General features: G+C 33.3%; 2 protein-coding genes across 2 annotated transcripts; both read left to right on the top strand.

The window, feature by feature from the left end:
• The first annotated feature begins 980 nt into the window (after positions 1–980).
• Positions 981–6,200, top strand: LOC127261694 (probable glutathione peroxidase 4). The gene is made up of 12 exons (XM_051289991.1): positions 981–984; positions 1,100–1,174; positions 1,265–1,400; positions 1,525–1,651; positions 2,183–2,350; positions 2,482–2,566; positions 3,260–3,309; positions 3,535–3,684; positions 4,235–4,311; positions 4,407–4,540; positions 5,139–5,227; positions 5,647–6,200. Exons 1-6 carry the CDS (start codon positions 981–983, stop codon positions 2,512–2,514), a joined length of 543 nt encoding a protein of 180 aa, XP_051145948.1. The 3' UTR covers positions 2,515–2,566; positions 3,260–3,309; positions 3,535–3,684; positions 4,235–4,311; positions 4,407–4,540; positions 5,139–5,227; positions 5,647–6,200.
• Positions 6,201–9,014: 2,814 nt separating this feature from the next.
• LOC127261854 (uncharacterized) lies at positions 9,015–10,593 on the top strand. The gene is made up of 2 exons (XM_051290276.1): positions 9,015–9,156; positions 9,607–10,593. Exon 2 carries the CDS (start codon positions 9,615–9,617, stop codon positions 10,350–10,352), a length of 738 nt encoding a protein of 245 aa, XP_051146233.1. The 5' UTR covers positions 9,015–9,156; positions 9,607–9,614; the 3' UTR covers positions 10,353–10,593.
• Positions 10,594–26,953: the final 16,360 nt, after the last annotated feature.

The following is a 26,953-nucleotide window of genomic DNA, read 5'->3' as shown; positions in this document are numbered from 1 at the left end:
ACTAAGCCGTCGTTTTACTGATTCGACCACCACTACCGGCATCGCCTTCTTCCGTGGTTCAACTGCTCGCCAACATTGTCCTGCCGCAATTTCAATTTCAGAGTTGTTCGCTTCTTCGAAAATCTTATGTATAACATGAGGTGTGACTTACAATTTTTTTTTTCTCTCCATTGTTGTTGCTATCATTAATTCAATTTAGTTTTTATTTGTTTGTTTGTTATTTTTTGAGGATTTGGTTTCACTTGAACTTGAATCTAGGTTTTGTTTGAAAGATTTTCCGGATTTCATTTATAATTTTCGATAGTACGGAGAAGTAAATTTAAAAACCACAACAATGTAATTAATGTATAAAAACAATTAAGCATCGAATTTCATTTTTGTGTTTTTGGATTGTTTGAATGCCGTTGTTCTGCGTTCACTTCTTTTCTGTTTCGGTGGTAAGCTTTCGAATCGCCTTTTCAGCAGCCTTCTTACAGAAATGAGTATCTTCTTCTTCTTCTTCTTTTAGAATATTTGGGGAATTTGTTGTAAGTTGCTTGCTGCAAATGCAAATAGGGTTTGGATTGTTGGTCAGATTTGCTTTTCCATTGATTTGAAATTTGAGTTGCTGCTTTGCTTTAAGTGACATGCAAAAGATCTTCAATTAAGTGAAAGTCACAACACTAATGTGCACTACCTACTAGGATTTATTTATAGACACACTGTTTTGAATAAATTAAATCTAAAACAGGTTAGAGCTTTACTCAAGCCTTAAAATTTGTACAAGATTTTCTCATGATAATTGAACTTTTGCTAGCAAAAGAACTCACTGCGTGCCATTGTACAATTTTTGAGCACAATTCTATTCATTTAGTTTCAGATTATTTATTTATAGTATTTGATTAGAGTGTAATGGTTGAATTATTGTTTATAATATATATATTTTTTCAATTGTATATGAAAGAAAGAGAAAAAGCAGAGAAGAAAACATACATCCAAAGATGGGCAATTTTCAATTGTATATTTGATCAGTCAGTGTTTTGTTTATGTACTTATTCTGATGTGCCATTTTCCTTTTCTTTTTGTGATGATTAATATGCTTATGTTTATGTGTCACTAGGTGGTTCTGATGGCTTATTTGCTCAGAAAACTTTAGAGATTTCTGATGAGATTCTTGCCACCTACAAAAATCAAGGTACACATTTACATCTGCATATTATATTTGACACATATGTGATTAATAAATTCAAAGATCGCATTAAACTTCTCAATTTGTGTTGTGAAGGTGGCTATGATTTGCTGGGACGAACCAAAGATCAAATTAGAACAATTGAACAAGTGAATGCTGCCTTTAATGCATGCACTGCTTTGAAGCTCAATGCTCTCGTCATTATTGGGGGTATTCCTGTTGTTGTCCTTAAGTTCGTAATAAGCTGCAATCTTAAAGGTTTTGATTTCCAATTTTTCGATTCCAATTGAATTATCTTCTTTTATTCTTCTTCCCTAACCTAATGTTGTTGCTGTTCTGTTCTGAGCACCCATCAGGACTGTAGAGGTCGAGATTTTGGCCTTCCCCTGCAATCAGTTTCTGTACCAAGAACCCGGACCCAGCGAGAAAGCTGAAGAATTTGCCTGCACCAGATTCAAGGCTGAGTATCCCATCTTTCAAAAGGTAAGTAACTAGGTGTAAACCTCTACTTGATGGAAGAATTCTGCAATGTTGTAGTGTTTATGCTGTGAGATAGCGAGTGACTGAGTGAGTTACCTTGCCATGCCATGTTTCATTATTGATAAGGAAAAAAAAAAAAAAAAAAGAACTACTCTTGAGAGATCTGATCTGCAAGATAGCAAGCAGTCAGTCAGTCAGTTTAATAAATGATCTGAATTATGCAAATAATGAATTAGGGACTTTAAATGTGTTTCTTGTCAAAGAAAGTAGTAATTTGCCCATGTTTTTTTTACGTGAAGTGATTTATAAGTAGTGGGAATAATCAGCAGTGCACTACACCTATGTGATGGATGGATGGATGCATTGTGTTTACAAGTTTTATTTGATGTCCAGGCTACATAACATACATAATAATTATGCAATTCTTGTATTACTTCTCCTAGCTCTTTTTGGGGGTTGTGTGTGTGTGTGTGTGTATCAGAAGTTTGCAGTTTTACATTTCATCTAACTATTATCAAATCTGTCCTATACAAGGTAAAAGTGAACGGACCTGATGCAGCACCTGTTTATAAGTTCCTTAAAGCGCAAAAGGGTGGTGTTTTGGGGTCAAGAATCAAGTGGAACTTCACCAAGTTTCTAGTTGACAAAGAGGGACGTGTAGTCAAACGATACGGGCCAACTACATCACCATTTGCAATTGAGGTGGGTGTCTGCTGTCTTGGGACTTGTCTCTGTTTGTTCATATTTCCCTTTGAGATAGATTGTATTGTCTGTGCTGTGCTAAACAAAGAACAATGAAACATTAAATTCACTTCTGGTTCTGCTGATTTCAGGCGGACATTAAGAAAGCCGTGGGGGAAATTTGAAAGGTTCCGAGGGAGGATTGATCTGTGATTCGTGACTGCAGAAAACCATAATGTATGTGGATGTATGTATGTTGTATTTGTGTCCATAACTTCATCAATTATTGTTGCACAACAGCTGGTATAAATATAATTCTTATTTGTTGCCTATTGATTGATTTTATTACTTATTTTACTTTCTAATCTGTATATTCCTTATTTCACCACTCCTTGTTACAATTTGTTAGAACTCATGTTGTAATCAGGTCAAAATTATTCATTGTGTTTACCGCAATTTATTTTATTCTATGCACTTAAGTTAAAGCTCAACCTGCATGTGTTAATTTCTTGTCTTCGATATTTTCTCATTTGTTGCCCTTGTTCATGCATTCTTTTTGTTTATTTTTGCTTTCATAAAATGGAATCTGCTGCCTTTAGCCTGCATCCTTTTATCGCAATTCATATACATGTATGTTTCTTTTAGTTCCCATTTTGTTTTTAGGGTCGGAGTGTTGGACTGTGTAGATTGATGCTTAATAAATTTGTTTTCCAGATACCTGTCATTTCATCTGTTATGTTGTTATTGTTTGATGGCATGGTGTATATTGATGTGCTGTTGTTATTTCATTGTTTATTTTCGAATGTTCTCTTGTTATGATTTCTAGCTGATTATTAATCTATGTATCTGTAGCTGCATTACTGAGACCATTTACTTAGAAACCCTGAGCATTTTCTTTGTAAACTGATGTAACTTTCCCCTGATGAGCAGAAAAATTGGTGGAGGAACAAAAGAAATTTGATGCTGTAATTGCACTAGAGGTATGCTAGTTTTTATTTAAATGACAAGTTTTTGCATGTGAATACCTAAAATTTAATATTTAACGAGTCTGTTCTAATTGCTTAATTATAATATTTCAACGGAGTGCCCTCATGGCTAATAGGTTATGTGATGAGCGACGTATTCAACTTAAATCATGTTCCTTTTTTTTTTTCTTGCTAATTGTTAGATGTTGGGTTAAATTTGAAACTTTGCATTTTCCTTAGGTAATCGAGCATGTGTCTAATCCAGCTGAGTTTTGCAAATCCTTGTCAGCATTGACCAGCAGTGGTGGAGCTGTTTTAATCTCAACAATTAATCGCTCCATGAAAGCATATGTGGCTGCCATTGTCATTGCAGAATATGTCTTAAATTGGGTAGGCTTACTTTATTATATTGATTGAGTATATGTGGGCATGTCTTAATTAAAACTTGTTTGTTTGTGATCTCTGTCTTCGGACGACATTTATTTTCCTGTTTCTATTTATTTATTTAATTATTTGCTGTCATTTCTTTGATCTTCCAAGGAATTCCTGATCTTGATGTGCTTTGTACTCATCCATAACTTTTTCTAGTTCAACCAGACAATATTTCCATGCCTTCCTCGAAGTTTCTTAAAAAGTGTGACCTATTACATAACTTAGATAAATCCTATAGAAAGACATAGTTATATACACTTTAACAATTTCTTAACTCACCCAATTATGACATTACTGCTTACAGATTTACTTCACAATAAGTCGTGTCTTGCTAGTAGTTTGAAAATTAATTCATACATGTTACGTGCATGTTAATAAAATCTTGTGTTACATGAATGAATGACTTGGAAGTTTTCTTGTTATTTGGTAGTTTTTGAAATTTTAATAAAATACAAATCTAATGACACAGCATAATTTTTTGAACTTTCTTGACACTAAAAACTTTCAGCTCCCAAAAGGAACACATGAGACCGCTTTCTCACACCTGAGGAACTAGTCCTTATTCTTCAGCGTGCTTCTATTTCTGTAAGTCAGAAATAAATCCTTGCTACATCTTGCAATTAGCTGTCCCATCCGGCCATTGGAGATATTATAACTTATGCTTTTATTATACTTTCCAGGTCCAAGAGATGGCTGGCTTTGTCTACGATCCCCTGAAAGGACAGTGGTTTCTTTCTGATGATATTAGCGTGAACTTCATCCTTTATGGAAAAAAAAACACGGAATCGATCAACTGAAATTCATTTACATCACGGTATAGTCTATCTAATTAGTCGTCCTCAGTTTCGAACAGTAGCACAAAACAGAATGAAACCCTCTTGAACAATGTTGGCGGTTGTCTTTTTAGTCAGGAAACGATACTCAATGAAGTAACTAAATGTAAAAAACTAGGCATAGCTGTTTTTTCCATTGAAGCAGACTCTTGGCTATCATATTTTAATTGTTGCATAATATGCCATAACACTGCCAACAAAATACTAGTGAATAGATCGATGCTCGGTGAGCAGAAAGGTGTGTGGTATTTGGAGTCAATCAAGAAATGTGCACTTCTACTGCCCAATATGTTACAATATATTGTCTACCTGCGATTCGACTTGTTTAAGTTAAAGTGCAGTCTTCATTTTGTTAGATGATGTTACAATTCTAAATTTACTGAATTGCTTGATAATTTTGTCCTGGAATTGATTTTCTCATCGGCTATACTCATGGGTAGTATGTGTATTTTTACCATTTTAATTATTTACAGTAAACATGCTTAGAGGGAGCTGTAGTTGGACTTACAAGAATTTTTGGCTAGTTTAGAGGAGAAGATTATTTGGTACTGATTTTAGTTATTTTCCTTCAAAAATCAGTCGAAGGCCGGTGGTGATCGGAGATGGTATTCGAGTTGGCCGGAACATAGTGGCTGGTGGTGGTGGTAGCTGCACTGAGGAGACCAACTGTAAGTACCCTTGATTTACCCATAGATAGTTTGGATGGAAGAGGAATGACAAAAGAAATATCATTTGATAGGATTTGGTTTGTTTTATTAACATATTTATTTTTATTAGTATTTTTTAAATATTTTGTGAGATGAATAATATATCTTGATTGAGAATAATGCTATGTTCTGTGAAGGTGAATTAATATGTTATTATTATGAATATTGGGATATGTTTATATTTAGGTTGATTAGTGGGTTAAGTTGGATGGTTAGACCTAAGTGAAACATGGTACCGAGTAAATAAATTATTGTTATTAGATGGATTTTATTAGTTGAGTGTTTGGTTATTTCTTTTTTTAAAAAATGTGTGTATTAATTTTAGGTGTGTTTGTGATTTTGTTTGAAAACTAATATGGTATTCAATCAAATACTTTCAGGATGAGGTAAATGTTGTTGTAGAACAGCTCACTCAGCAGGACAATACGTCATATAATCCAGATGATGTGTTTCTTACCGTAGTACCACGAGATAAAAAGAATCGCATTTATGGATTAGGATCATTAGCTGAGACTGTCTCTTATCGACCATCATCCTCGATCTGTGATGGTTGTACTCCGGGCACATCCATCCTTGAGACACGATTGACAAAAATGGAGTGCGAGCTAGGTGAGGTGAGGAAAGAGCTTAAGGAGGGATGTGGTCAGTGGGAACTTATGCAACAACGTGTTACAAATATAGAGAATCAGCAACGAGCCATATACGATCTTAATTTGACCATCATGGAGCAACTACGACGTAAGGGAGTACCACCCATTCACAGGCGCGATCCAGATTCAGATGGTGGTAGTGCTCCTGTATCGTGATGTATCGTGATGTTTTATCTTTACAGATTTGTTAGTTACGACATTATATTTTTTTATATGATATTTGCTAACTTTTACATTTGATTGATATTGGTAATGACAATGCTAATACAAATTTTTTTTTTGTACATATTATAATATGTGGTTAATTAGACTCATTTAAATTTAAATTAATATTAGCTATATGAATTTTTGGAAAAACGGACAAAAAATATCAAAATAATTGAATACGAATTTTGCGACGGAATTAGCAACAAAATTATTCTCTTTGAATGTACTCTAAATGTTGTGACAAACTTAGCAACAAATATATTTTTTGTAATGTTACGACGGAATTTGCAATAGATTAATTACATTGCAAAGTTGCTCAATGTTGCGACTGAATTTGCAATAAATTAATTTTATTGCAATGTTGCAACGGAATTTTCATTCTAGCTTCCATTTCAATATTTCGATGGAATTTGCAATAGATTAGTTTCAATGCAATGTTGCGACAAAATTTCCATTGTTGCTTCCATTTCAATGTTGCGACGGAATTTCCATTGCAGCTTCCATTTCAATTTTTACGACGGAACCCAGGTTGGTCGTTCATGAATTGCAACCAATTGTTTGCGACGGTTTTCATTTGGATGTAAAATCCATCACAAAATGAATTTGCGACGGAAAAATATGCAGTTGCGACGGAATAATTCCGTCGCAATTTGTGATTTCTTTTGTAGTGAAATTAACTAATACTAATATATACATACATATCTTAAATTTTACATTCAAGAGCTCAGGCCAGCCGGATATGCTATGGTGTTCAAGTTTTTGATACAATTATAAAAATATCACTTATCATTTCATATATACATCATAAAATAACTAACTATTTTTGATCTATAGATGTGCAATGTTAATTACTATTTTTGATGACTTGAATATCATTTTTTTTTTCCTGTCTTCTTTATAAAAAACACACACTGCTTTATATTGTTGATTATTAATGTGAGTGATTAATCGAAAAATCCAAAATAATTTTTTTAGTTTTGTGGCTTTGTAGTGGTTAGTTGGTTGTTTTCTTGGTCACAATCTTCAGGTGCTTTCTCTAAGCAATATAATTCAGCCACAATCTTCTCAGGGAGGTTATGTTTTAGTTCTAGTTTTAGCTTTAGTTTTAGTTTAATTTGGTAATACTTTGCACACAATTCAATTCAATCCAATCCTACTAGTTAAAACAAGTGTATATATATATACACACAAACGCACAGAAATAGCTAGGAGATAAACTTGGATCATATTGTCAAGTTCCACACTCACAAGGATTCCATTGCTCTAGCTTTCACTCAACCAGAAGAAACTTAAGGTCTATTTCTATAGCAAAGTTTTTTCAAATTTTACTATTTGAATTTTGCATTTTCCGAAAAAAATATATTTTTCTTCTCACAAAACATCTCATCAAACATTATTTTCATACCAAACTCAAACTAATTTTTTTTCAAAAAAATCAAAAGAAACACACCCTAAATTACGGCCACCGTGGTAATCAATGATAGAATCTACAAAGCTAAATGAACATACATAAGTAAAAAACATATTACTAAACAAGCATTTATTATTCTTTACCTCACGTCCAATGCATCATCATCCTTCGTATCCATATTTCCTGATTCCACTTAAAAACCCCTAAAATTAATGTCAAAAGGATAGCATAAAGTACTCACACAAATCACCATCATCGTGCAAATCCAAATCAATAAACATACACTACAAAACAAACAATTAATATATAGATTCAAAATATATATTATTAATTGCTAATTATTTAGCTAAAAAAAAAAAAAGACATATAAAAGTGTGTTTAAACACTCTCTAACGCAGATTCTTCTTGTGATCTGAAATACAATAAAACGAGGGATACGGATGCAACAACAAGAGGCGACCACAAAAGTATACTCAAAATCCACAAAATAGTGATCGGCCACCTCAGGTGTCCGAAGTCGAATGGAAACGAAGCCACGTATCCGTTAAGCGAGATCCATACCAAGACCATACCCAACAGTTCGGCTGCATTGCCCAAGCGGTTGCTCTTCTCCCGGAACAAATTGATTAACGTGCCGCCGGCGACTAGTCCCACCAGCGCCACCGCTTCCACCACTCCCATCTTCTTCATCGCCACCGCTCTAACCACTTCAAATATCACCATCATTATCGACCAAGTCAACATCACCTTTTCCAATCCATTCTTGCGCACAGACACCACCACCCCATCCGCGAACGACACTGACTTGCCCTCAACTACCTCCATCGACAAATTGGGGAAGAAGAATAAAAGAAGTTCTGAAACCCTAAAAACGAAATGAAGAAACCCTAAACCCTTGTGTGGTTGTAACGGCGATTTGAATTTTTTTTTTTTTCTTTTTTTAAAATTGAATAATTATATGATGTTGTATAAATATATATTTTGATTAGATATTTTAAAAAAGATATAATCGAACTAGATGGAAAGAGAATCCGATTATATTTTTATTAATTGGATATAAAATTATTTTTATTATTTATATATTATTATTTGTATTTTAATTTTATACATTTAATTTTTTTTAATTTAATATTTCTTTATATTATATACACAAATATAATAAATTTGTACTATATTTTAATATAATAAATTTAACTGCAACAAATAAATATAAACTCTAGAGATGAATATGTAGTATTTTTAATACTTATTAAAAAAATATTTATTGCAACAACTCAATTTGATAAAAAAATAAATAAATAAATAAATATACAAGTTTAATTTATATCAATTAAAATATAAATAATTTAAATACTCCAATTTATCTGTAAAATAAATTAGATTTGAAATTTATAAATCTTACGTAATTTTAGCATGTGATGATAAGATTTCAAATCCTATCAAACTAAAAAATAATGCGTGCCCCTAAAAACACTATTAACACATGATTTGTTAGGGTTCGCAATTTCTCTCCTCCTCAATCGACAGCACGAAAGCAGCCGCCGTACGACGCCACCGCTGTGCTCTGCCCAGCCGCCGACCGTCGCCCAAGCACCTTCGTCCACGACCAGTCCAGCAAATTGGTAGTATCTGAAACCCTAAATTTTAATTGTTGGAGTCGTGAGATTGATAATTTGGAGCTGTATTTACATGTACAAACAATCCATTGATTCATACCAGAGTTTAATTGAATCAATCTTTTAGGATATTTTACTGTTTTGGGTTAGGCACTTGGATAGTTGGGTTGCAATTTCAACTCTTGCACAGAACACTAGAAGCTTCAGCGTTTTGTTCTGCAAGCGTAATTATTATATCTATTTCTGTGAGAGTGTTTTAATTGTTTGTTTTTTATGGAATTATACTTGAATTACATTCCATCTACTATGTGACCCTTAAATTATTATATCTACTTCTATGAGAGTGTTCTAATTGTTTGTTTTGAAGATTAATCGATAGGCTTTAGAATTTTCAATTACGGTTGTTTGGTAATTATTTTTGTATATGCATGTTATTGATGTGCATTCTTTTCGCAGCAAAGAAGATGACAAAGAAGATGAGTCAGAGGACTTGTCTACCTCCACCCGATCCGATCGTAGCGGGCGTACGTAAACACAACGTCGGAGTGTTTAGTTCAATGCTAGTAGTGTGCGTATTTTTATTCTTCCTGACCTGGAAGAAACATAAGCTCACACCCATAGATTTATTGTTGGTGATTGGCTTGCTTTTCGGGAATGGCCTGCTATTTTGCGCTACCATATTGCGAGAGAGATGCCATTATTTTTTAGAGATGGTAGATGTCTTGGCACTGGGCACCATTTGGTCTATTTATATTGGTTTGTTCAGTCGAACTATACTTGAACACTGGCGGTACAAAGTTCCACTTTGTATTGCGATTGGATGCATATGGCTCGTGCCGATCAATATTATTGGTTATCGTTTTTGTCAAATGATTTTTTGGATTTATACGATGATCTCGCAGCACAACCAGCAGAAACACCTGCACAACAAGCAGCAGCAGCACAACCAACAATACAACCAGCACCACCAACGGTCACCTCCAGCTCTAACCCCCGATGCAGCAGCTGCACCAGCAACAGCACCAATAGAAATGCATCAGTTGTTGGAGGAGATAGATCGGGTGCAGGAGCGGATAAATCAGGAGATTTATGGTGCAGGAGGGGATAAATCAGGTGCAGGAGGGGATGAATCAGCTGATGGATCCGGTGCAGGAGCAGATGGATCGGGCGCTGCTGCTGCAGGAGCGGAAGCGTCCGTCTGACCCCCGCCTACCGTCACCTCCACTTCTAACCCCCGATGAAGTAGCTGCACCAGCAACAGCAGGTGACTCGCCAAAGCCTGGAAAGAGTTAGATAAATAATATATTTTTATTTTTAAAATTGTCATGATTTTGCATAGTTAATTAAGATATTTTTATCCAAATTTTGGTGATAAAGTGTTTTTTAGTTTTATTTTTATTTTTTATATGTACATTTTCAATTTCGATTTTAACCGATATAAGAATGAAAGGGAATTAAGATTTGGATAGAGAAAGAAAAATAATATATATTATATAATTAATCTAGTTTTTTATTTTTTATTTTTTATTTTTTATTTTTATGTCGGACCATCCTTGAAATAATTAAAAAGAAAAAACAATTTGTAAATTATTATTAAGTATTTTAATATGTCAAAAACTCCACCCTTTGTAATATTTTAGCAATTTTGTTTTAATAAAACACACAAGGCAATGGAAAAGATTGAATACGCAAACCGCCAACTTAAATTGCAATCATACTAAAAAGATTGAAAAAATTTACCAAATCAATAACCAAATAATCCTAAAGAAGAAAAATAATATATAATATAATTAATTATTAAAAAAAAATAAAATAGAACGGTCTTAAAATGATTATAAAAAAAGAAGGGTAAATTATATAACACCCTCTTGTATTTTAGTAAAATTGCACAAAACATCCTATGTTTTATTTATTGCGTGAAACCCTTTCATGCTAATGTAAATTTTACACGAAACATCTTGTCCAAAACTGATATTTTTGTTCTAAATAAATACCTTAATTATACAATTTTTATGCAAATAAAAAATGCAAAATATCTTAAATAATTTTTTTAATAAAATAAATAAATAAATAATTGATTAATGCTTCATTTTATATGAATCTTCTTAAGTTGAATGTCAAGAATGCATTTTTGCACGACACTCTTTCTGAAGAAATTTATGACTCCTGGAGTCCTCCAGGTTTCCCGGGTGTTCTGCGAAGGTTTGTCATTTATGCCGCACTATATATGGGTTGAAGTAGGCCCCTCGGCCCTGGTATGCCACATTTAACTCTGCACTTTCGGAGTTTGGTTTTACCACATTCGGTTACGATCTGATTTATTTCTTCATCATTCTTCCTCAGGGATAGTTATCCTTCTACATGCATATCTTAGTCAGTAGTTTAAGATGAATAGGTTTGACCATCTTCGTTACTTTTTGGGATTTGAGGTCTCTGATTCTCCCGATGGTTTTTATCTGTCTCAGGCTAAGTATGCCTCCGATCTTATTTCTCAAGCTGGCCTCACAAACTGTCAAATAGCTTGCACACCGCTTGCCTATGACGTTCGACTTACCCCCCATGATGAATCTCTTCTTGATGATCCTACTCTATATCGTCAGCTTGTTGGGAGTTTGGTCTATTTGATTGTTACTTAACCTAATATCGCTCATGCATTTCACATTGTAAGTCAGTTCATGGCCGCTCCGAGGACCTTACATTACTCTGTTGTCTTACATATTCTTCGCTATGTGAAAGACACTCTTATGCATGGTAAATACTTTTTTTATCTCACTCATCTTTGACACTCAGCGGCTACTCTAATGCTGATTGGGTTGGCGACCCTACCGATCGGCGTTCGACCATTGGTTTCTACTTGTTCCTGAGTGATTCTCTCATCTCTTAGCGCAACAAGATATACACTTGAGTTTCTTGATCGAGTGTTGAGTCAGAGTATCGTGTTCTTGTTGAATCCACATCCAAACTCCTATGAATTCGTCGATTACTCATTGATCTTAGTGTTCCTCAGTCATCTTCTATGGTTCTTCATTGTGATAGTCATAGTACTATGAAGATGACTCATAAAAAGTACATTGAGAGTATTATATAAAAAAAATCTACTAAAAAATTAATAAAAAAATTGGATAAATAGGAAAAAAGTAGTAGTAAATTAATTATTATTTATTATACTAAGAACAATAAAATTGTGGATTGATAAAATTATTTAGGGAAAAAATTAATTTTGGTCCCAATATAAAAAACTCATCAGTTTTAGCCTCAATATAAACAATTTCAATTATTTTGGTCCCATTATAAACAATTTTAATCCATTTTGGTCTCACCGTTAAAAAACTAACGGAAATTGCTGACGTGGACATGACGGAGGTGACGTGGCAGTTGACTTGGAAAGTATACGACCATGTACAATTATACACGGCCATGTTGTTACATGACCATATATATTTCAGTGTATAATTATACATGGCCATGTTGTTACACGGTCATGTACAATTATACACGGCCATGTACATTTCTATTTTAGTTTAAAATTTTATTTTTTTGTTATATTTTTTTAAAAAAAAATTATTTTGAATTTAAAATAGTTGATATAGTTAAAATGGACAAAATAATAGTAATTACAATATAATTAAAATTTATCAATTTTAATTCAAATATAAAAATTTATAAAATATAGGTTTTGTCTAAAATTTTATTATTCATAAAAAAAAAAAAAAATTCTCTTACAAACATCCAATTACACAACTATTTTTTAATTTTGTATATTATAGTAGTATTAAAAAATAATTTATTATTTCAATACATTAATTGGATGTTTGTAAGAGAAATTTTGTTGGTAAATAGTAGAATTTTAGACAAAATCTTCCGAAAGAACATACTCGATAAATACTTATATTTGAACTAAAATTGATATATTTTAATTATATTATGATTATTATTGATTTTTTTTTCCATTTTAACTATATCAACTATTCTAAATTTAAAAAAAAAAATTAAAAAATATAACAAAAAATTAAAATTTTAGACCGAAACAGAAAGGTACACAGCCGTGTAGAATTATACATGGTTGTGTAACAACATGGTCATGTATAATTATACACTGAAATATGCATGGTAATGTAACAACATGGGCGTGTATAATTGTACATGACCGTGTAACAACATGACCATGTATAATTATACACTGAAATATACATGGCCCTGTAACAACATGGCCGTGTATAATTGTACATGGCCGTGTAACAACATGGCCATGTATAATTATACACTGAAATATACATGGCCATGTAACAACATGGCCGTGTATAATTGTATATGGCCGTGTACTTTCCAGGTCAACTGCCACGTCACCTCCGTCATGTCCACGTCAGCAATTTCCGTTAGTTTTTTAACGGTGGGACCAAAATTGATTAAAATTGTTTATAATGGGACCAAAATTGATTGAAATTGTTTATATTGAAACTAAAATTGATGAGTTTTTTATATTGGGACCAAAATCGATAAATTTTAGTTATATTGGGACCAAAATTGATGAGTTTTTTATATTCGGACCAAAATTGATAAATTTTGATTATATTAGTACCAAAATTGATTTTTTTCCAATTATTTATAATAAATGAATTATTCAAATATTTAACAAACCTACAAATAGAAATATATTATTTCTATTTTTTAATCCTGGATGGAATATTATTTCTAAATTTATTAAAAAACTAGAAGAATACATTCCATTACGACGAAGTGTTGAATATGGAGGGCTCGCAATAGTCATCGAAAGAGGTACAACGCTTCCGAGTGTAATGCATACCGAAACTATAACTTATGTGTGTATTATTGAGTCTATGGTTGAACAAGTACAAAACACAAAACATAACAAAAATAGAGTAAAAATTATTTTTGATCTCATTGTATATCACAATTATCAATTCTTATTGTTTTTTTTTTTTTTTTTTTTTTTTTTTATCAATTTTGGTCTTATTTAAATTATAATTAATCAATTTTATATCAGATATTGAACACAACTGTATGGATGAGTCAGAAAGAAGATTAAGCTATCCGGATAGTTAAGACGGCTGTATTCATTATCCTGTTATGAACATAACTGTGTTCATGCCTCTATTCACGGTCTTATTCGAATACCATGGTCTTCCTAACACGTGTTTTGAACACTGCAATGTTACCTATCAATTGTCATGGTAGGGTGAGATTCCCGCCAAAAGGCCACCGCACAATAGCTCCACAGTAGAAACCTTCAAACTTTGGCCGGAGAAAACACACCCTACATTATTCGAACCATCTTCATCTAAGTAGAGGAGTGGGTGTGAGTAAAGAAGATTTATGAGATATTTATTAATAATGAATGAACTTAAAATTTATTTATAGACTTTATAAATAATGATAAAGTCAAATAATAATGACATAATAATTTTAAATAATAAAACTTAATCTATTAGATACTACTCCCAGTCCCAATTTGTCCCAAACTCACTGCAATATTTTTAAATTTAGTAATAATTAATTATATTTATATATATACATTTCATTTTATCCTATCACATCACTCAAATAAAAATAATATATATTTTCTTTCCGATCACATCACATAATTTTCAAATTATCTCAAATTACTCTACTTAATACGAGGTACCTAAATTCCCGTGCCGAACTCATATGTTGCACGGTGTTTGAGACGGAAGAAGTATTAAATAATAATTAATAAATTTAAATAATATCAATTAAAATATCTATTTAAAATATATTTCTACAATATATAAATACACAAGAAAAATGTGAAACTGACAGAAAATTAAATATTTAAAGTCATCAACAAAAGGAGATTTGGTAAAAAATACATATTTCTACTGCTAAGTCTAGCCAAATCCAAGACTAATAAAATTTACCAATAATTATTTGACCGCTGATAACTCTTGATTTTGACATATTTTATAGCTTATTTTTATTTAATTAATTATTTATGTATGTCGAGTTGATGTATAATTTATATAAATTTATTCTAATAATTGTATTTATTGTATTTTGTGTGTAAAATATTAATTTATTAATTTTTAAATATATTTTATAATTATTTTGGTGTATAAATTAAATTAATTAATGTGTTACTTGAATTATATTTTTTTGGCATTAATTATTTGTTATTTAAATATTTAATTTTAATTAAATTAAATATTTAAGAAAACACTATAATTTAAAGATTTAATTTTGGCTGATTAAGTAATTAATCTTTTTATATAGATAATTTATTTTATTTAATTAAATATTTATTGTGTAAATTTTAATAAATCTCAAACTCTATTAAATATTGAAATTACCTTAATGCAGTGCAAAAATATATGCAGTAGCAGCAGCATTAATTCCGCGCGAAAAGCGATGGCGGCTGGCGCGGCCTCGGTGAGCGGCGGCTGGCGCGGAATTTGAGCGACGGCTGACGCGGATATTTGAGCAGGCACGGAATCTGAGCGGCGGCAGCACAGAAGTGAGCGAGCGGAAAGCAATGGCAGCTGCACGGAAAGCGACGGAGGCTGCGCGGAAAGCGACGGAGGCTACCCGGGAAGTGATGGCGACTAAGCGGAAAGCGAGCGACGACTGCATTTAAGAGTGCAGAATGCCATGTATAGAAGTGAGCGAAGCGACGGTTGGCGCAAAAAGTGAGCGGCGGCCGCGCGAAAAGCGAGTGACGGCTGCGCAGAATCCATGAGCGGTGGCTGCGCAGAATCCATGAGCGGCGGCTGCATATTTATTGCCCAGGCTATCTCCCAGCTCCCTTAACTAAAATCCTGCATTACTTTTTAGCCAATTTTTGGCTATTTTGTGTATTTTTTCATTCTAGATCTTTCTAAAATAGGTAGTTATTAGTAAGTTAATAATTAATTATTAATAGCTATTTTTAAAGGTAATTATTAGCTATTTTTAGAGGTAGTTAGTAGTTATTTTTAGATGTAGTTATTTGGGGGCGTTTGTAACCGCGGAGCTTGTAGAAGTTTTTTCCCCTATAAATATCTCTTCTAATTGTATATTAAATACACCATATAAGCTATAATATAGATTCCATACACTCCATTTTTCTCCATTTCTTTTCCTTGATATATTTATCTAGTTAAATAATACGAGATTTTTAGTTTTGTGTCGCAAGCAAACTGATTTTCTCCTCATTTTCTTTTAATTCGAGCATATTATTTTAGCTAGTAAAATTCCTATCATATTTCTCCACATCACCTACACCCAAAAATTTCATGTTCGATTTGAATTGTTCAAGTTAGATTTTCGACAAGGCTGCGGAAATGGCGATAGAAGAATCGACTATTTCAGCCTTGTTTCGCGTCACAAACAAATTTTGGGTAGTTCAATGTAGCTAAGTATGCGGAAGCCTTGTCGACCTGCTTAGTTGCTGTTCTGAATTCGATTCCGATTAAAGACATGTATAAGAGGGGTAGAGCTACTAGCGGAACGGTTGGAAGAATAATTCATGGGGTATAGGCGGTGGTCTATTGGGTCACAGAAATTTTTGGTGACAGTAGAGTTTATTGCATATAATATTCTTCGCCGGGTGTCGCTGAAGCCTTGTTGTACATCCCCTAAGGTGAAGTACCAACCGAGTCGAGAATCGGCTTCAGTGAGCAAATGCGATCACGTTCATTCCTCCAAGCCGCCCTGCAATTATACATATATTTTTCGCTATCACGCCATTGTCATCCCACTCATTTCATCCATGGAAATCTAGCCATTAAGGAACGCAAAAGTCAGACACAAACGCCTCGCTTTATCCTTTTCGAGATACGTATATTTTATCGCTTTTTAGTTAGATTTAATTTCTGCAATTTATCTTTTCAGTTTCTTCGATTGCATTAACTCATTGCATTTTTTTCTAATTAAATATAGGATATTCGCATATTCCCTGAGTTCGACCCGGACACTCACCGGTTAAAGAGATATGTTATTTTTGACAAAATATTGGAGTTACTACACGAACACGCACGACACTATGTTCATTTTATACATATATCTTTTTTTTGTATCTTAAAATATATTTTTAAATCTCCAAAATCTTCGATCAGCACCAAAAACATCAATAACCCAACAAAAAATTTATCATATACACTATATATCACATAAATATATTTAGCAATTAGTATTAACATATCACGAAGATATAATCATAACGGTCCATTCATTTCAAGCGTGCATAATTTAACCACTTACCTTAACTGTAGATTTATCTCGCCTAATGGAAACATAGCACAACCTGAAGCCGGCCGGGACTTCCGGACAATCTTAAACCACAATTAAGATACGAACATCAAACAACAACAATGCACAAAATCGGTAACTCGGACAAAAAAATCACACACACGGCTCCCAAATGATCCCAACTCAATCCAACAACTACCGAAATCATTCACAAGGCTTTAGAAAGTATCTTTATATCATTTTCAAGTCAATAGTCATTCAAACAAGGCTGAAAGATCAGGGTACGGGTCAAACGACGTCGATTTTACAATTTCGAAATATCAAACCGTATAATTAAGGTCCAATTGCAGTAATATGTGAAAATCCCCATCAATTAAAATTTTCACATGTCAAATTGAGTTGAAAATCCTAATTTAGAAATCAATTTGGCGAAGATTGCATTACACTCAATTTCTCAAAATTGACATCAAATTCAATCGGTAAACGGAAAAACAGGTTCAAATACATCATTTACTAACCAAAACCAAGCCAATTTAACATGAACCCAAAACATTCATTCCCAAACTGAAATTACACCATTGAAAGAGGAACAAAACTTGGATAATACTTTAGAATGGAAAGGGGATCCAATAAGATAAATTAGTTGAAATGTTTACTATAAAATTCGACTTGGAATAGAATTGAGTGATTTTATAACCTTCCATGAACCTTATCCACTGTTGAAGAATGAAATGGGGGAGAAATGAGATTTGCAAGGGTTTTTAATTTGGCAAAATATGCAAAATTCATTTTTTAAAATCGTTTGGCCATACAGTGACCGTACAACCTGGATATTAAGACACTATTTGAGTTGTAACTCACCCATCCAATATTTGATTGACCCCTCATTTGAAACAACGGATAGCTAAGTTAAATTACTATTTATCTGTAAAAGTTTAGATCAATTGGATCTATACAAGATTTATGGTGAATTTTTAAAATTAACAGTTGTGACATAAACTCTTGACATACAACTTTTTACTAAATTGAATATATCTCTTTTGTTCAACATTTAAAATTGACTCTCTGTCAGTGGTATTGAAAAGATAACTTTAAAATCTATCCAATGAAATAAAATTCACCCACAACAAATAAAAACTCAAAAATTTATATCCGATCAAAATGAACATATCGACAAGGGGTTAACAATCAAATTCGTTAAACACCTAATGAGATGATTCCGTTTCGAGTCGGGTATTACAATTCTACCCAGCGTTTCAACATTATTATACAAAAACAAAAGAAAACAAATGCAAGAAAAATGTAAAGAAAAGAAAGATAATTTCTTGGATTGAGATGTGGTCTTTTTCCACACGATTGTTGTTCTTGTTTTATGCAAAATATTCTCATTAAGTTGCATTAACATCCCCATAATTGTCTTCCATAGTTGATCCATGTCAAAGGTTTTTGAAATTTCATTTACCTTCATTGCTTTCTCATTATTGCTTGAGATCATGTTACATATTTAAATGTCTTGTTAATGGCCATCAACCCAACTAACATTTTAATTAACTCATTCCCCTTTTCCATTCCGAACGCTAAACATCGTAAATCATCAATCGGGTCGGATTTTTCATCGGGCTTGCATTCTTTTGGGTCGTTGCTAATCATAATTCACCATTGATCAATCCAATTTAGATGTTTGGACCTGACGCTCTGATCTTGGAAAACCAAACCCTTAATCACGGGTGATGATAGAAAAGAAGTCGTCGCTCTTATCTTGGAAGACCAAACCCTTAATCACCCAAGATTAGCATATGGCTTCATATTCAGGTACGCTTTCGCTTTAAGAATCGGACATTTAAATTAAACAATTGGTATGAGAGCATGTTGAATTATTTGGATGTTTTCTTGGATTAATCGGCGTTTAATCGAGATCATATTATGTTTTCATGTTCTTGGGAAAATTTCGATGTTGCAATTCTTCCTATTTCAAAATTTAATTATGTATGTGATTTGATCCTCTTTTGATTAATTTAATTTTGTTTTACCCGACTCAAATTTTCATCTTCAGAATAAATTCATATGTGCAATCATGGCAATATATATATATATTTATTCATTGTTATCTTCATGATGAAATTTTATTGTATCTATTCGGTCCTAATACTATCTGAGGACAACTTTCAGCACTGGAAAGAATCAATATTGATTTATTTGGGCTGTATTGATCTAGACTTGGCATTAAGGATACACCAACCCTATTCTACTATGACAGAAAGCACTGCAGATGAAAAATAGTTATTTGAGAAGTGGGATAGGTCTAATCGCTTTAGTCTAATGATCATAAAGAAAAGCATTCCAGAAATCTTTAGAGGTACGATATCTGATGATATTGACCTGTCGCGCGGTCAATCAAATATTTCACCTACTCCGTGATCACAATTTAATGTAATATAGGGGAAGGGATCGTCTCCACAGGGATTGTGTGATTCACTCTTTCGTGTTCTAATGCAGTAAATAAAGGGGGATTTTTCTTTTATTATCTAATTGAAATAAAATAACAAAAGCAATTAAATTAAAGGGGAACTGACTATCAAGGGGATGTCTGGCTCAAGAGATGATGCAGTTATGGCACTTGTGTTCTATCATTAATTCAATTAAATTAATTCTTATTAAAGTATCAATAAATTGGTTATAGTTATCAACAAGCTCTGACAACCAATTTTTCCTTACTGTGTAGGTAATTAAGGTACGACCGTTAACTACTCTTAATTAAGCAAATAAACCTAGGTGTGCCCATAAGAATATTGCCTAACCGCATTCCAATATAGAAAAACCCAATTCAAAACAATTACTATATAAGAGAAGCAATTAGATTTGATTGTCTAACCCCCGGGAAGGAACTATTCAACTCGGTTGTCACCTATTCAAGTGCGAATACAATTACGGATATCATACTTGAATTGACTTTAGATTATCAGACTAATTTAAATATTGGTACTAAAATATTCAATCAATCTAACAATCATAAACGCTATTATCAGAATTAGACAAATATTGATAATCAAAAAGAACTTTTATAAAGAAAATCAAGAATCTCCAAAACAAAAGAACCAAAACATTATCACCCCTCAAACCAGAAAAGTATCTACTCCATAATTAAATAACAAAGAACAAAAGAGAAAGATGAAGTCATAGTGGGAGGAGGAAATCTTCTCTGTCGATTTGCTCCTGCGCGATCTATGAATCTGTCAGTCTCCTGCTCCTGTGCGTTTCTGCCCTAGCCGTCCTCTCCACTTTTGAAACGTGTAATCCCTCCTTTTATTTGATGTTTGCCCTAATTATTTTGTAGATGGGCTTTTGGGTCTTTAATTAATTTTATTTTATTTTATTTTTTTGCCAATTATGCCAAATTTAATATTTGCCCTCTGCACACAGCAAATAAACAATTTGCATATAAATTAGGTAGAATCCAATCAAAATCACCCAATTATCGCATATGATATGAATATAAAACGCATGCGATTCTAAATATCAATATCACCATTGTAAATGAGTTCCTTGTCGAAATTAAGAAACGATTTACTAAAAGCTATAAGGCGGAAATGAGTACTCTTCTCAAGAGTCTCATCACCATGAGGTATAACGACAAATGAAACATAAGGGAATACATCCTGAATATGTTTAATACTTCTTCTAAGTTGAGAGCACTTAAGTTAGACCTTTCGCAGGACATGTTAGTCCTATTGGTTTTGCTCTCACTTCCTACTCAATACGATCAGTTTACAGTCACTTATAACAGCCAAAAGGAAAAGTGGACTCTTAATGAGCTCATCTCTCACTGCGTTGAGGAGGAAGAAATGATGAAGCGTAATAAGACTGAGAAGGTACATGTAGTTGGTACCTCAAAGGATGCAGACAGAAATAAGAGAAAATATAAGGCCGTTGAGGTTGAGACTGCTAAGGCTCATGTTCCAGCTCTAGCTCATCGGGCTCGTCCTGAGAAGACTTGCTTCTTTTGAAAGAAAACTGGACATGAGAAGAAGAATTGTACTAAGTTTCACGAATGGCGCATACGTTTCTTACTTTGGTTTGTTCTAAGGTTAGTTTAGCTTCAGTACCTCAAAACACGTTGTGGTTAGACTCTGGATCAACTACTAACATCAATGTTTCAATGCAGAGTTGTCTGAGCTACCGAAACCCAACTGATGCTGAAAGACGCATTTACTTTGGAAATAGGGATTCAGAGAGGTGGAAGCCGTTGGCATTTTCAAGTTGTTATTGAGTACTGGACATTTTTTTGAATTGCGAGACACTTTTATTGTACCGTCAGTTAGACGAAATTTGATTTCTGTTTCTTATTTGGACAAATTTGGTTATCATTGGTTATCATTGTTCATACTTTACTACTTCCCCTTTCCACTCTTCTTTGGGTATCTTGAAACCCAATGGCACTTATTGTCCTTGGTTGATAAGACAAGCAACAGTGTTAACTGCATCGGCCCAAAACGCCTTTGGAAGTCCAGCATTTAGTCTCATACTTCTGGCCCTCACATTCAGTGTTTTGTTCATCCTTTCTGCCACTCCGTTCTGCTGAAGAATGCCTGGGACAGTCTTGATCATCCGGATCCCGTGTTCAGCACAATACTCGGTGAACCCTGTGCTGATGTATTCACCTCCATTATCCGATGTCAAGCACTTCACCTTCAGGTTAGTTTCTAATTCAACGGCAGTCTTCCATTTCTTAAAATTATTGAAAACTTCAGACTTCCATATCGATGAACGTTACATAGTAGTTACATCCGCCAAAGGAATAGACTGATGTTGGTCCATAGACATCAGAGTGAACCAATTCCAACTTCTAAGCTTTCAGTATCTGCCCCGTCTTTGCAAAAGAAACTTTCTTTTTCTTGCCAAGCACACAGGGCTCACAAAACTCGGAATCCACCCTCTTTAGATCTGGAAGCTTTCCTCTTGCGACAAGCATCTTCTTTCCTTTTATGCTCATGTGGCCAAGTCGTTGGTGCCACAAAACAAACGGACTTTGCTTGTTGGTTACTGCATTCGCTTCATTTTCAGAGACATCGACCATATATAGAGTACCTCTCTTCTTGCCTCTGGCAATTACGAGATTTCCTTTGACGACTCTCCATTGCCCTCCTCCAAACGTGACGTTATATCCCTGATCATCCAGCTGCCCAATGGAGATGAGCATTTTCTTAAGATTAGGGATTACCCTAACGTCCTTCAACGTCCGGATCATGTCCGGATGAGTCTTTAGATCTATGTCACCCATCGCTGTGATGTCAAGAGAGTCGTTATTAGCCAAACGAATTTTACCAAAGTTACATGTCCGTAGATTCTTCATCATTTTCGTGCTAAAAGTAGCATGGAATAATGCACCAAAATCCATTATCCACTACTCAGTTGAATTCTCAACACAACAAATGAGTGCATCGTCTGAGCTGTCTGTAGTGGCATTCACCTCCTTTTGCTATGGCGGTTTTGAGCACTGATTTCTAAAGTGCCCATACTTTTTGCAATTCCAGCATTGAATGTCCTTCATTGGCTTTGACTGACCCCTCATTCTGAAATTTGATCGTCCTCTGTCATTCCCCTTTTCTTTCTTTCTGCCTCTTCTTTCCGTGCTCAACAGGGCGCTTGAAGTTTCACCCGAGTTTCGCCTTCGTATATCCTCTCCAATGATCAAGCCACGAATGCCGTCAAAAGTGAGTTTAGAATTTCCTGTTGAACTACTAATGGCTGTGACTATTCCTGACCAACTTTCAGGTAATGAGGATAACAAGAGCGCCTGAACTTCATCGTCAAACTTAATATTCACCGACAACAACCGGGATATTATAGTATTGAATTCGTTTATATGCGATGTAACAGATGCACCTTCTTTCATTCTCGTGTTCACCAATTGTCTTATTAGAAATACCTTGTTTGAAGCAGATGGCTTCTCGTACATGTTTGTCAACGTCTTCATCAACCCATGTGCGGTAGTCTCCTTCAGAATGGTGAGTCCAACATTTTGGCTAGCGTAGATCTGATAACTGAGAGGACTTTCTTGTTAAGGATTGTCCATTCATCATCGCTCATCTTCTCAGGTTGTCTTCCGGTCAAAGGCAAATCCTCGACTTGCACTTTCCACCAACCGAAATCTTTTCCGTCGAACTTATCAATCCTTGTCTTTCCGTCCTCAAGACATGATTTAATCATGCAAATACAAATTCTGCAATTTGCGGGATGCGTCGGATCGGATCTGCAGCGCGCTGTCGGCGATCAGGGCTGCAGAGTAGACTGGGCGACGCTGCTCCGGGATTTGACGCGCTGACGGGACTGATGGATCTGACGTGTCCTGCTGTTCTGCTCTGACACAGTTCTGCTCTGATTGCGGTTTGTTCTGCTGTTCTTGAACAAGTGTGACTCGTGTGAACAACATCGCTCTGATACTACTTGTTAGGATTATCTCTCACACGCATACAAATAAGAAGACTGCACAGAAGCCATCACTGGAGCGTGGGCCCCACTTCTCCAATAAGAAATTTTGTCCAATTAATTTAAAAAGTTTTGAAATGTTAATTTTATTGTTTATTTTTAGATCAACTATTATGGTTTTTTTTTTTAACCAAAAAAAATCATTATCAATATATTTTAATTTAATTGCTATATTTAATAAACCATACTATAATAATTTTTTATAGTAAAAACTAGTATCCTTACTATTAAAGTATATTTGATGATGTGGTCGCCGTAAAATTAAGCATGTCTATATGTTCACATGAGACTCAAGAGTATGTTGTAAGAAAATATGGGTGATTGTTTGGTAATACTCTATCATCTAAATATGTAATAAAAATTTTTACAAAAGTTTTTAATGTGAATATATATTTTTTATTTTTTATAACGAATAAAATATAGAAAGTAATACTATAATTTTTTTTTATAGAAAAGCAAAATAAAAACATATTAAATTATTTATGACAATAAAAAAAAGGATATATTTATAGTAAATACTTTTAACTTATATATAATTAATTTTTATTTTTTTTGGAGCAAAAAAAGTTATTATTTAATTTAATAAATATAATCCCTAAATTAATGAAATATTAATATTTTTAAAAATTTATATATAAAAGTAAGTAGTTAAACACATTTCGAACGAGGGAGTATTAATTGAAGTGTAAAACATCCAAACATACTTATTTTTAAATTTAATTTAACTTTTAATTCTTTGAGTTAATAACTTCAATAATTTGTCGGATCTTGCGACTTGAGTGGGTCCATGTAAAATGGTCCGTATGCACTGTCCAAAGGCTGGCTTTCCACTTCAGAGGACTTCGGTGGGCCCCACTGGTAAAGGGTTTTTTTTTTTTTTTCCACTGGTAAAGGGTTATGATTTATAACTCCTGTTAATATTAGTTTTGTAAATAAAAAAATTATATTAATTTTTGAAAAATAAAAATTACTATATATATTGTACTTTTTTTTGTCTCAATTAAATTATCTACATTATTAAAGATACAAAAATTAAAATAAAATATAATTAGTAAATAACTAAAAAATATTATATTAGTAAAAATAATTTATAAATTATAAAATATGATTAAAATATATAATCATATTTTTTTTGAAATAATAAATTACATCGACGAATCAAAATAAAAAATATAAATATTTTATATGGGACGATGAGTTTATTAAGGGTATGTTTCTTTTGATGTAGTTTGAAAAAATTTGGTTTGAATTTAATATTAACATAGTGTAGATAGAATGTTTTGTGAAATTTCAAAAATTATAAAATCAAAATAATAAAAACTCTGTGGTTTGAGATTAAAGAAACAAAACCCTCGTTTTAACCGTCCTAAACAATATTAATTTATAGTAATAACTCAAAAAGAGATTAACCATGTTAAAAGATTTCTAAATACAGAATTTCATAATCACATATAAACTCAAATAATTCATTCATTACACCTAAATAGGGTGGTTCAAGTCCGGCCCCGGTTCCGCAGTCCGGGAGCTCAAGAAGAGCTGCCATGTTCCTCTACTCTATAAATTGCCCTGCAAGAATTTTACAATTCACCAAGACCAAAAGCAACAACTACTTCAAAATCCAATCATTCTCTCTCTCTCTCAAGAACACACACAAACAAGAGGTCCATGGAGCAAAGGTTCAAGGAAATGGTGGCCAGCAAGGGCCAGTCGGAGATCGACGACCTGGACTGGGAGAGCACCTTCTTCCTCCGCCATCTCCCCCAATCCAACATCTTCGAGGTCCCGGACCTCGACGATGAGTACAGGAAGGTGATGAGGGAGTTCGCGGCCCAGCTGGAGAAGCTGGCCGAGGAGCTCCTGGACCTGCTGTGCGAGAATCTTGGACTGGAGAAGGGTTATCTGAAAAAGTCTTTTGTGGCTCCCGAGGGCCGACCAAACTACCATTACATTAAAATATATCAGATGTTATAGATTCATCATGCTCGATAACAGATAGTCTCTTCTAGTAGCGAGGAAGGTGAACTCGTAAAATTAAATTATTAAATAATTAAAAAATTGCACATATGTCATTGGATAAAATTTTTAAGTACTTTTATTACTCCCTCCGTTTCGTAACAAAGTATCCATTTTTCCATTTTAGTCCGTCTCATAACAAAATATTCATTTCTTTTTTTTTGTAACTGTACTATCTACCTAACATTACAAATACCCTTGCAACTTACAATATATTACACAAATTTCATTACCTTTATATCACACGTACTAATAAGGTTATTTTAGTCATTTTTACTTTATTCCTACTATATCTCAATATAATACTAATATTTCTAAAACTACGTGCAAAAAGCAAATGAATATTTAGTTCCGGGACGGAGGGAGTATAAGTTTTGATACACTAAGAAATTTATTTTTTTATCCATTCTGTTGCTGCACAAAATTTTAGTCGATGAAAACAGGCAAAAATAAATTGATGTATAATGAAATTTGGAGTTTGACAAAAAAAATAGAAGCAACCACCGAGATAACGGGTCCTCTCCAATCAATCTTATCTTTATTCCCCCCAAAAAAAAAAAAAAGCAAAATTCTTTTTGTGATTTTTAGTTCCACTTTTTTCCTTATTTGATCCTCTGGATCAAGACTTTTTAGACCAAAATGGATTTTTAGGCCTAATAATTTTAAGATTATATTACAATTTATCAATTTAAATGGATAAGATGAAAATATAAGTTTTTTAAAGAGTTTGGACAGATAGAACAATATTTTATTGGTTATTAAAACTATATAAAATGATTATGATATTTTTACATTTGTAAGTATAAAGAAAAATGATAATTTAATAAAAAAAATATGAATATTTTGATATTTATATATGAATAATTTTATTATAATAAAAAAATTAAATAATTTTGAGTGATACATCTTACCTTCTTAATGTCTATTTGTTTTTCTTAACTTTATCTATTGTTCATCACTTTGTCTTCTTGTTTGTGTGTTTGTGTTTTTTTTTTCTTCTTCTAAATTTAAGATTTTTTAAAGAGTTTTTTCGGGAAGACCCAATTTTGCTAACATTTTGAGATCGCTATGATCCTTAGACTAAGAACAAGAAACAGTTCAT

The sequence above is a fragment of the Andrographis paniculata genome, unplaced genomic scaffold (genome assembly GCF_009805555.1).
Source record: "Andrographis paniculata isolate CXL003 unplaced genomic scaffold, ASM980555v1 Contig64END, whole genome shotgun sequence".
Taxonomy (NCBI): Eukaryota; Viridiplantae; Streptophyta; class Magnoliopsida; order Lamiales; family Acanthaceae; genus Andrographis; species Andrographis paniculata.
Note: the sequence above shows the minus strand (reverse complement) of the source record. Positions and strands in the feature narration are given on the sequence as shown.